General features: G+C 38.1%; 1 protein-coding gene across 14 annotated transcripts in view; it reads right to left on the bottom strand.

The window, feature by feature from the left end:
- LMO7 (LIM domain 7) overlaps positions 1-12,462 on the bottom strand; it is a 193,590-nt gene that overhangs the window by 13,596 nt on the left and 167,532 nt on the right. For 3 of the 14 annotated variants that reach the window (XM_087865085.1, XM_087865081.1, XM_087865084.1), the window contains 10 exons: positions 9,853-9,967; positions 8,669-8,830; positions 7,706-7,812; positions 6,705-6,765; positions 4,940-4,996; positions 3,058-3,083; positions 2,670-2,774; positions 1,971-2,063; positions 1,233-1,570; positions 338-403 (listed from right to left, as the gene is read on the bottom strand). In XM_087865085.1, coding sequence (XP_087721211.1) covers positions 338-403; positions 1,233-1,570; positions 1,971-2,063; positions 2,670-2,774; positions 3,058-3,083; positions 4,940-4,996; positions 6,705-6,765; positions 7,706-7,812; positions 8,669-8,830; positions 9,853-9,967 — 1,130 coding nt within the window. Of the gene's footprint in view, positions 1-337; positions 404-1,232; positions 1,571-1,970; positions 2,064-2,669; positions 2,775-3,057; positions 3,084-4,746; positions 4,789-4,939; positions 4,997-6,704; positions 6,766-7,102; positions 7,121-7,705; positions 7,894-8,668; positions 8,831-9,852; positions 9,968-12,462 lie in introns of all 14 variants that reach the window. The other 11 variants (XM_087865082.1, XM_087865073.1, XM_087865083.1 and 8 more) reach the window with 9 other exon arrangements.

Here is a 12,462-nt window from a genome sequence, read left to right on the forward strand (position 1 = left end):
CGAATTGTTCTCACTGTCCCAGCTTACAGCCAACTCCCCAAAGCAGAGCTGCCTAGTAAACTAGGAGAAGATGGACGAGGAACCCAATCAACTAAAAGAACGGCCAATTAGGATCAGCCCAAAAGACTTACCCACAAAATCATGTGAAATCGTTAAGTTTAGGGGTAGCTGGTTACACAGCAAACGCTGGTCCATACAAAGATCAACCAGCGAGATCTCTTTATATCCCATGAAAGATCAAGAGCTAAAGGAGTTCTAAAATACAACTAGGGAAGCCCTCAAATATTCATCTAAAGTCAATTATTCCAACGAAATTACAACGAAACGACCCACATACCTGTCACTTGGAAACAACCCTGAAGATTTTTCCTCTCTCTTTGGTATGTCGTAGGAATCAACAGGCCTAAAGATAGAAAGAAGAGTTTATGGTCAACATATTAGACTTTAACACTCTTCCGGAGTTTGAGAAATTGATATCAAAACAAGGTTATTCTAGCCTCTTTACAAGATGGTCTCTGGGTTGAAAACTAAACATACAGAAGCATTTCGATCAATCGCTGTGGAAAGAAGACCTACTAATACCAACAGACATTTGCAATTCATCTATCCCACAAATGTATACAGAATGCCTCCTACTAGGGCTGGGCTATAGAAGCAAACAAAACAAAAAGAGTATTACATGTAATTCTTACATTTCAGTGGGCAGGCAGGCCACAGACAAATACGGACCATTAAACATGGTAAGGCATATGGGGAGAAGGTGTGGGGGAAAAGCAAAAGTTTTAGATGAGGTGACATCTGAGCAGAGACTTAAAGAAAATGAGGAAGACAGAGAGAGAGGTGAGTCTCTGCAAGCACCGGGACTGAAAAAATGCAGACGTTCAGGGGAAGAATGTGCTGGACATTTTCAAGGAAGAAAGAGGAGGCCAGTGTGGCTGGAACAGACAGAGAGAGGGGAAGAGTGGTAGGAAGCCAAGTAGACCACAGGGTCAAGAGCTTGCTCGTGTGAGCTTTCTAGGTCACAGCGAGGACCTGGGTGGTATTCTAATGTGAGAGGAAGCCATCTGAAGAGTTACAAGGTGACAGGACCAGGTGTACAATGTAAAAGGTCTCCCTTGGGCTGTTTGTGTAGAAAACGGATGGTAGGGACCAACTGGGAGCCTCTGAAGAGGGAAATGAACTGAGCTAAGGCGAGCCGATATAAAACAGTGCCCTCCGGCTGTAGGACAAACCTTCTATACTGGTATATTTTGACTGAAGTTTCCCTCTCTCTCTCTGCCTGGCGCTTCTGCTCCTGGGCCTCCTCCTGACGCCGCTTCTGCTCCTGCTCTTCCTGATACCGTTGCTCCTTCAGTTTCCTCTCTTTCTCAAGAGTGAGTTGCTCTTGCAGCTTCTTTCTTTGGTCCTCCTCCGCACCCTCCTTTGGCTGCTGTCTCCTCTCCTCCTCTCCTGCCCGTGTTCCTTCCCGGTCTGACGACTTGGACCCCTCTCCCCAAGAGGCTTCCCAGGTGGCAACGGCAGACTCCCGTGTGGTCAGAGAAATGCTGTTGGAGCTCAGGACCATCAGTTCCTATGTGACCAGAAGGAAAAAGAAACCCATCCGAATCTGTGTACTGCTATAATTTCACTTATTCATATTTAGTTTGAGAGACTTATTGTAGTTGGCCAGGGTTTCCACTTGAAATGATGTTAAAAGTTGTATCACTAATAAAGCCACGCGTGGGTGAAATATAAGTACGAAGAGAAAGATGCAGTTAGGGTCCATTAATAGAACCATTTAATGATACAGTAGAGAAACTAAGAGAAAGGTTGAAACATCAGAGCCAAATTCTGACAAATCAGAGCTCATGGTGTTTTTCAAAGCGCTTATAGAAGTGAATGTGTGGCAAAAGCCAGGTGAAATAGAGGATCTTCCGTTTCTCGGCTAATTTCACTGAGACAGAGAAGAACACAGCACGTTCCAACGCTACCTCATTCAAGTACTTGTAATTCTCTCTCTCAGCTTCCTGCTTAGCCCTTTGCCACTCTTCCCTGAGTTTCTCCTGCTCACGTTGATATTTTTCCTATAAGGAAAGATGGCATATTAGTTAATTAGTTAATTAACAGATTAATGATGTTAAACATAATCTTTTCCACCAGCATTTTTGCTAGCTCTACCCTTCACCTCACTCTTTAAAGATGGTGGTATTATTTTCACCAATCGGACTTTCATCCCTAAAGTACAAAATAACTTATATCGAATTAAATTGCTGTCTCGGGAAAGGGTAGATACTCGGAATTGAATCTATAGCCACCCTTTACCACAGTTGTAATTGATTAGAGCCCCTAGCTAACTGCAAGGGGGACCGAATTTCTCTGCAATGGAGTGAATACACAGTCTAGGGGTTGAAAATCCTCACAATCCATACACCTGTCACACACAAGAAAATCCAGAAAACCACAGTGCCGCATTCTAAAAAATACACAGGGTAAATAATTACTTTCAAAGGAGGACTCGGAAAGCTTCAAAATAAAAATGTAATGAATGCAAAAGGTGCTGCCTAGCAAAAGATTTGTTAATTATGAGGTTATTAGCTTTTCATTATTTTTTAATTTGCTTCCCAGTGCTGGCTGACACTGACTGGGGAAAGCCAGCCCAGCGCCCCTGGGTCCGCATCATTCTGCTCTACCTGCAGCAGGCGGTCCTGCTCCTTCTGCCACCTCTCCTGCCGCTTCCGCTCCTCCTCTTGATCCCACGCCCAGCGGCTCGGGGCACTGAGAGTCGGGACTGGAAGCTAAACCAGTTAGCGGAGAAGATGTGCGAACAAAGGAAGAACACATTACTTCATTCAGTCTTCTGCTGAAGCACTTTCACTGACATGAATAATTCATACCACCCTTTCTTTGCCTAAGAGGTACCAGAAGAGGTTTGGCTTTCTGTTTCAAAATGGGTCTTTCCAACTTGGAAAGACTATCCCTTGATAAATTCTTATGCAACCGAAAATAAGTGAGGCCAGTATGTGCTAATTCAGTCCCACCAAGGTCACCTTATTTATTCCAAAAACGAATGCTACTTACATCAGGAACCACAGAATCCGAACTCCCTGTATTGCAGCATGTGGAAAAGGAAGGGAAAAAATATATATAAGTCCTTTCATTTCTATGAAATAATTATTTTCAGAGAGTCTTATTAGCTGTTTCTATGCCAGTATACTAAGTGAGATCAATGTTTCTTTTTTAAAACCGCAGCAGTATCTCAGTTTTTCTCTTCAATTCCATCTGTTTGTTACTCATCTTCCAAAGTCAAAGTCATTTAAAACAAAGAGAAAGAGAAACTACGGATGCCGAAGGTACCCCCTAGCCCTTGGTACTAGAGCTGGATGGCTGGGTCTTCTGAAGAGGTTTCAGGGTTCTTTTATGAACACACCGGGTAGTATGTCACAGCTGAGCTCAACAGAGGGGAAAAAAGAATTTCAAATGTTATGACATCTACCAAATCTAAATTTTTACTTGCCACTATTTAATGACAATGTGACAGCTCCATAATCAGATTTTCCAGGTCTCCTTGTTAATGAGCTACTTTTCTTAAATAAGACACCATAACAGCGTGTTCAAGAAATCCTTCCCTTTCCTCTGAAAGGGAAGCACAGATATCAAACTTCATGTGTAAACTTATGGACCTAATATTCTTTTTATTCTTAGGGCGTGCTACACGAATGTGTGTGTATGTAGTACAAGAATAATAAAACAAGTAAGCAAATTTCAGGAAAGTCACTATCATGCAGTATTTTTAGTTTTCCTGAAAACTCACCTGTCAAATTATTCACTTACACATTTTTTTTTTTTAAAAGAAAACCGCTTTGAGACTTAGGAAAATATTCTTCCCTAAACTAGCCTGTTGAAGAAAAGTGAGTGAAAATTAGACTAGAGAAAGAAAGGAATTGTCTTATGTTAGCCAGTGTGAGCTAGGGGTATCATACTGTTTCAATTAAATTACCATAGAAAAACAGGAATTTAACAAAAATATCAAAAACACTAAGGATACTGACACAAATAGACCTCGTACATGCACAGCTCGTGAGCTATTCCTATTTATGGCCAAAAAGAAACCGTAATTCACCAAAGAAAGACTAGATTTTTTTCTTTAAAAAAATCTATGAATCCAGTAAATACAAGGCATGTGTGTAAAGGTTTTTGATCATCTTAAAAGTAAGAAACAATAACATTTAGACACCAACAGCACGCTGCTCTCTGTGCCATTGTGTCTCAAATGTTGGATATTACTTTTAAGTTCTTGATAGCACAGCACAGCTTGGACTGCACTCATGAGACAGGGCATCAGACAGACGTGAAAGGGGGAAGAAATGCCACATGCACAGCACGGATGGCAGCGCGCCCGACTACACCAACACGGGGAGGCTCAAAGAGCACGTGGTCAGAAGTGCACTGAAATTTAATTTACTTCAGAGTCAACAGGGCAGTCCTATCAATACTCCAAAGCCATCATTCCAATAGCAAGAAACAACTCTGCTCTTGATTAAGAGCATTTTCCATAACCAAAAGTTAGTTTTCAGAAGTTCAACAATTGTGTTGGTGTAATCTAGTATTATGCAATTTGTAGGAAGCAGTAAGGCGTAAGTGAAGTTCCTCATTTCTTACTGTCACCACCCAGTGGAAAGAAGTGTGTGTTTAATAGCATCTCAATCTCTTTTTTAATTAGAAAAAAAAAATTCGGAGGTATACAAAAGACACGCAAAGACCCATTACCACAGAGGTAGACCCATGAACTGTAAGAAAAGCCTGATGACCCTAGGAAAAGAATGGAAATGGGTTATGTTGCTTGGTCACAATGACAGCCAAATTGAAAAGGCTTAGTGCCCAGCACCAAAGACTACAAAGACAGAGTGGAGAATGGGAACAATTCCATGAAAGTGCATGAATTGTTATCTTGGTAGTTTACCTTGTTCAAAAAATTGTGATCGCCTTTTTAAGTTTTTCAAAGAAATAGGTTCAGATGCTAGTTGAAAAATACAAAAAAAGAAAATATATCAATACCATGTCATTCATTCTCATCTCTCACCATTGGAAAACTAAATGGTATTTGACACACCTTTCTAGTCCAAAGCATTAGCTGTAAAATGACAAAACTGATAGCCATAGAATATATGGATTATTTCAATGTACAAAGACACATATTTTTAGTAGTCTGTACTACATCCAAATTAGTAATGGAACTAATTATTTTATTAATAAATTCTAGCAGGTAGCATCACAGTTTCATAGAAGCCAAAATACTTCCGTGCTCGGTCACACAGCTTTGGGGAAATGGAAACTAAAATGTTTTGTTTAGGTTAATCAGTCCAAAATCTAAAAGTCTGAGGAGAATTGTTTGTAACTAAGAGTTTTTGCGGTACTAGGTAAAAAGTGAACTGAGAAATAGTGGGGAGGAAGACAAGAAAATAAACTAATACCCAGAGAAAGATAAAATAAAAACAAATGTCCAAATTAAAATACTCTTCTATCTAAAGTATTTTGCCTTAGTTTAACATCTTCTAAGCACTAACTTTAAGCAAATGGAGTTCAGTCAGATTAAAAAAAAAGAAGAAAAGAAAAATATTCTGACTTCTACAAATCCGTCATAAGGTTATGGTAAATGATCCTTATACTTCAGTTTATTCATAAAATGTAAATGCAATTATTACTTGATATTACTAGTTGGTGCTTACTTGTCTAAAGAAAACCCTCAAATGACAGGCCTGCATATAGTTGTAGACACTAATGACGAGTTTGGTGTCTTAGCTGTTTGCTTTGCCTGAGTCACTGGCAGAGTAGGACCTAAATGCCTTGGATTTAACATCGTGAATCAAAAATAAGTCAGGTTCGTTTTAAAAACTCCTTTGATAAAGAAGGCAACATCAGTTAAGATGCAGTCACTTCTAACTATCAGAAATTAAATACCAAAATAAATCATCAATCAAGGGGAATTTATAAACTTGGCTTGGCTTTGACCTAATGTATTATGAACTGGCAAACGCGGAGGCAAAGCCGTCTAACTACTGTGAAAACCCAGCCGGATGGGAGTCTAGTTTCATGGTAGCAGGAGTCTGTCTTCTTTGGGTCTCTTTCTCTGCCTATGTGGACCAGATCTTTCTTATTTATTTTGTATGCCTAAGGAGTAGCACATAGCATGTGGCGACAACGATTTATGGACATAAAAGGAGGAAGAGAGTGATAATTCCACAATACAAGATCTCCCTAGATACTACCCCTGGTTTTTCCTTACTAATGGGTCCTTCGACTAACGACTATTATTGCCATTTCTCTATTACTATTAGCTGCCTACAAGCTTGTCCCTTTTACAATAAAGGGGGAGAGGAAACCTCATTCATCGTTTCAGATTTAACTAAGATTCCCTTTGCCAACATACCAGAGCAAGAAGGCTATTGGCCTCAGGAAAACCAGTCTTTCTTATTTGACTTAGACACACAGGCACTCAAAGCTCCTGGACACGCTGCCAAAGCTTTGTTTGCAGTTCTTGAACTATTCAAACCCTGGAACTGAACGCCCTTCCACCTGGCTGCAACTGGATCTGCATGCTAACCTTTTAGTTTCAACTTGCAGTGGGATCAGTGTTTCTTTGACTCACTGATATTAATTTTTATTATGGCAGAACTTGAATGCTGTGACTTCTATAATATACACATAGTTATAATGATGATGTTTACCTTTTGATTCAAAAGTAGTACTTTCATCACGAATTCCATTCATTTCCTTGGATTCAGTATTCTGGAAAGGATAAAATGCCAGTTAACAACAGTCTCTCCAATTGGACTTTGGGTTTAAATAATGCATTTCCCATTAGTGAAAATATCTTAACAAGATGAGTTTCATAGGATATTAATGTGTTTCTTATAGCTTTTTACTTAGAAAATTTTTAAAATTATTTTTTAATACTTGTGAAAGGATTAATGACCATCTGTCTATAAGCATGGATGATTTTAAGTTCAATCAGTCATTAATTTTCCAAGAAACACGATGTGCCAAATAATTAGTTCACTTAGCTTATATTTATGAGTAAGCAACTCAAGCATATAGGATTCTTCAGCATTTAAGCTTTTCTTACACCATGTCGCAGGATCTCCTTATTAGATAAAAGAATATCTTAGCATAACAACAATTATATCTAGGGAGTCAACATAAACATTTATTTGAAATTTTAAATTTAACTATTGCTTTGATACTTTTTAATCAATTAATGTAATTGAGTATCTCTTAACCACACATCTAAGTCTACCCATCAAATTCATCTACACAAGAACTAAAAATGTTTCATGAGGTTTTAAAATAAGTATAGTAATTGTGTGCAATTTACCCGTAAAGACTAAAGAAAGCATAGAAAAGCTACAATACATAATTTTACATTATTACTACTTCACATCCACAAAGATCTGAGAAATGGGTATAATGACGAAGACGGGTAAGAAATACCTATGGAGTATCACTATGGGATCTTTTGATTTTACCGTTATCTAACTATTACTCTATTAATGAGTGTTGCCTTAGGATTATCAAAAATAATTTTACTTTTATTACTATAAAATACCTTATTCAACTAAATGTTTTTAACGTAGCATCAAAATTGTTCAAATTCTTCCCCCCCCACACACACACAATTCCTACAGACACTTTGCTCTACACAAATACTCCCACTTCTCAAAATACTTACAGAATGCTGGAGGCTTTCTGAGAAATCAGTTGTTATTGACAGACTTGAAGATTTGTCTGAGTTGTAAATTCCAGAAGTTGTATCAATCCACTTTGTTTCGGGTGAACCTATAATTTTGGTAGCCATACTGGTGAGATTGAGGGTTTTATGCCGTGTAAATGGCAGGGAAGGTTGGTCTTTGCCCCAGTCTGATTGGCACATGATGATCAAGAAATGAGTACACGTAAATGGTGAAGTGGAAAGAACAAAGTTACTGAATGCACGTACACAAAATGCACATACAGAAGACACACAGACAAATCAGGTAGTGTGTGAAAGAAGTGAAGAGTGCAGGTGTTTTGACCAACAGATCACCTTCCGAAAACACAAGGGTTAGATCATATTAATAAGGAAAAGACTAGCAAATTCACTGACTCTTTCTGTAAACCAAAACTGAATATCGTATTTTGAGATCATAATTTGGCAGGTAGGGGGAGGCTTAATGCCCTTCCCCATCTAACCTCAACAACTAAGAAACACACTAATAGAATTATACTGAAAGTTCCTTGAGCATGAACAACAGGAATATGACCTACCATGTTCTCTCTTATACCAGTTAGTTATGGTGCTGCTGAGAAAGTAAAATAGTGTAATTCTTAACACTCAAAACTATTATGAGACTCCCAAAGGCAGATGCAATTATAATAGCTTTCCGTTAACAGCTACATTCAGAGCCAGTATAGCATATCAATCAACCAATCAATAATGTAGAATTCAGTAAATCTGCTAGTGAAAAGTTTTCAAACAGAATAGTCATGGAAGGATTGTTCAAGATTTGTCTCAGCATAACCGCAAAACATCGCGAGGCCAAAAAATTAAAAAAAAAAAAAAAGAGAAAAAAAGTTATTGAAGCAAGATGTTATAACCATTTGCCAAAGACCAGTTCCCCATTTAGAAAGGCAGACAGTGGTAAAACCAACTCACCAGACTTTCCATAGCGCCTGATATCCATTACTAGGTTTCCGGTTTCTTTAGCATTAGCCATGGTTGCCTCCCACTCTTTTGTGTCCTTATATGAAAACTTGGTGTTGTTAATAGCAATAATTTCATCATCTACCTGTAGCTGAGAAAATTCTGCTGGGCTACCTACATAAAGCAAAATAAATTAAACAACCAATAACAAAAAATTCCAAACAAAAATCTACGTTCTACTAGTCATTGCTTACTTACAGAAAAAAATGACTTCTTAATCTCAACTAACTATTCTCAGATTTTTCAGGTAGAGCAGAGTCATGAATTTTTTTAAGTCATCACATTTTTGAGTATCTACAACATACAAAACACCGAGAGCATTTTTTATTCTATAGTATGTATCTTCATTATTAAAGGAGGAATAAGTTCATCTGTTCAATAAAATTTCTTTATTACCTTCCTAAGAACAAAGAAAATTTTAAATTATTTTTAAATTAAAAATGTGAAATATATTGGACTTTAATTGAGCTTCCAAATCCAAATGCACTCTGGAATGGATAAAAAAGCAAGGCCATTTAAAACCGCTTACAATTACCACTTACTGTTATCTAATTCAACAGTCTTTTTGAATTTTCAAAAAAATAACCAGAGTTAGCATGGAATTTTATATAACTAAAATATGTAAATGAGGAACTCTTCTTAACTACAGTAGCTTAATTTTAGGCTCTGTCGTAATATTTTGCTCAGAGTTCCTGAGACTGACTTGGTAGAACCCTGGGTGGGGGAGGGGCAGTCCTTTTGCAAAGTCCAGAAACATCCTGAGGACCCCACTGGCAACAGATATATTAGGATGCTCAGAAAACACCTATTATACAGCACATATATAGCCACCACAAACATGGCCAATTTTCAGTCAAGTGTTGCTTGGAAGCATTTCCAAATATTAAACCTAAAATTTTCATAAATGAATTCCATAAAGGTCACAAGATTAAGATTCTACAAAACCAAAATTAATTAGGCAAAGAGAAGAAATGGTATTAGTCTCGGGGAAGAACATGCATCTCCTCACTTTCCTGCTGCATTTTTCACAGGTCTTTTCTCCTCCTATATCACATAAACGAATTTCTGGAGGGTTTTTTGAACAGCATAGGATTACAAGGGGAAGAAAGTTGAGTAGAGCTAAATCTATGATTTACCTGCTTCGACTGATGCAACGAAGATCCCAGAAAGTGCCCATTTTACTGTAAACCCAAAGTCAAGACCGCTCCCAGGCGTCTGGTTTATGCTGATTCTCATATCACTGAACTGATCCTGAAAACAAACACGAAACGGTGGGATCAGGTGTCTCTGGCACCCACATGGAGGAAAGCCTATTCATGAAAGAAGGGAGGCTATATGCAAGGTGCACTTGAATTATTTCATGATAAACCAGAAGCATCAATCTTTTTAACTTGGGTTTGGTAAAACCTTCATTTATATACATATCAATGAGTTTATTATTTTTCTGATAAAACAAGGGAAACCTTCACATCAACAAATGTTTTTCTTCACATTAATACTTTACATCAGCTGGGCATTAATAAAGCTTGGGCATTCGCCCACCATACAATTGGGTTTAATTTATAGACCATTTGTTATTAGCCAGGAAAGGAGTGAGAAGGTGTTTTGTGGGTGTTGTTTAGTGGTACAAACTTGCTATTAGTAAATAAGCCCTAGCGATCTAATGCACTGTACAGTGAATACACACAACACTGTGTTATAATCCGACTTGCTAAGAGACTATAACTTAATTATTCCAACCACTAAAAAGAAAGGATAATTACTTAAAGTGATCGAGGTGCTAATTATCACTACAATGGCAATCATATTACAATATCTATATGGCTCAAATTAACATATTGTACACCTTAAATTTAAACAATGTTATATATATCATTTATTTCAATATAATAGCATTTTTGGAAATGCAAAAAAATTTAAACGTTTTTTAAAATGCCACTATACTTATTAAAAAGTATCTCCGACATTTAACATATTTAGCTGAATAATTTCGAGGGGTTCATCAACACACGACTCAGCTGCGTGTAGAGCTCATCTAGGACTGGGACCACCCCTAACGGGCACCAGAAGTTTTGGCAAGGCAGTTCACCCCGTTGCCACATGAAGATCGGGGTGTGAGGGCAGAGCTGCCACACACGCTGCAAAACACAGGGCTACGTCATCTCTCAGGAACCACAGGTCAGATGCCAAGAGGGCCCCTACTGAGACATCCTAAGCAACAAGTCACAATTTCCTCGAAGTCACATCAGCCAACAAACCCCAGAACATAAGCCTCCTGGACAGCAGACAGACCTCTATTTCCACCTTCATCACTCCACTCCACAGCAACAAATGCTCAGTTTCACAGACTCCCAGCCGTTTTCCAAAACAAATGTTTTAAGTTGTAAAATAAGCGACGTCTTTGAAAATCTCAATTGCCTTTCATAATTTATGTGTTTTGTGTTGGGTAAACAGCAGGCATGAATTTTAACTTGAAATTTCCTGACTTGTTTCAGTCTTTGATTCAAAATAATTAAGAACTTAGACTTACTGTTTAAAAAGGAGAAGTTCTTAAAGTCACTTTATTTTCCGGGGGGGGGGGGGAGACCTACAAATTCTCCAGCTCAATGTGGCAGTTAAAAACGAACCTATGGCCAACTGCTCAATTCACGAAGCTTTATGCTGAAGTTTTTCCACCTCTCAAACAAGTTTAAAATCCGAGTGACTCTATTCTATGAAAAACTGATATTACATAAGAATTAGAAAGAAGGCAAGGAGGACACTGAACCAAGAACTTACTATATTCTGTGGACACAGAAGTACTATAACAATATTCACTTACTCATCGGGTCAGCATATACTTTTGTGCATCTATGCTGCATAAGACACAAGGCTTAGTACTTGGGAAATAAAGATGGATTAGGCATGGTCCTTGCTCTCAAAAAATAATTACTGACTCTTCCAGAGCTGAGTACAGAATTATTTTAAGAAAAATCTATAGCTAATAATATAGAAAATTTTTCATCAGACAGCTTGTAAAGCAGTTTAAAAGCAGGAACCCTGATGCAGGTAGTGAAAACATGTTAATAATCAGCCTGATGAACACCAATCTCCAGAATAAAACTCGGCTATGAATAGAAAAAATTAGTGGTTAGTTCCTCTCCTTCACCGAAACTACCATACACTTAAATTAGACATGACTCAATGAAAATAAGTGGTCATCTTTGCTACACTTACCGCCCCCCCCCCCCAAATTCAACTTAAAGCCAAGTAAAGCACAGAATCTACTGCTATGTAAGGGCAGAGGACAAATGATGGGTTAGATATGCAAGATACTAATTGATGTTTTTTATCTTGAAGAATAAAAGACAGGATGGAGTTTTAATAAATAGTCTCAAACTACATAAAGAATACCTTGTGGGAGAGAGCAAGTAAACATTATCCTTTTCTACCAAATATAGGATAAAAGAGAATGAGCTTATGCTATAGATGAAAGAGTCTCACAATTTTATTAGGCCAAAAGAATTGTCTCACAAAGGGATATTCTTGCCTTGGAAATAAACCTCTACTTGACCATATTAAATAAAAGAGCAGATAACCATCTCTGAAACAGTTAACAGGGGACAGCCTCCCTGTGGCTACGGCCTGGCAGACTGTAGGTGTGGGGGTCCTTAGGACTGTAGACAGATAAAGGAGAAAAGAACCACAGGAACGATTACAGGTCCATTTCTATCAATAACCAGGTGGCCTCAGGCACATTACAGAGT

The sequence above is a fragment of the Ursus americanus genome, chromosome 10 (genome assembly GCF_024610735.1).
Source record: "Ursus americanus isolate L20-20 chromosome 10, mUrsAme1.1.p, whole genome shotgun sequence".
Classification (NCBI taxonomy): Eukaryota; Metazoa; Chordata; class Mammalia; order Carnivora; family Ursidae; genus Ursus; species Ursus americanus.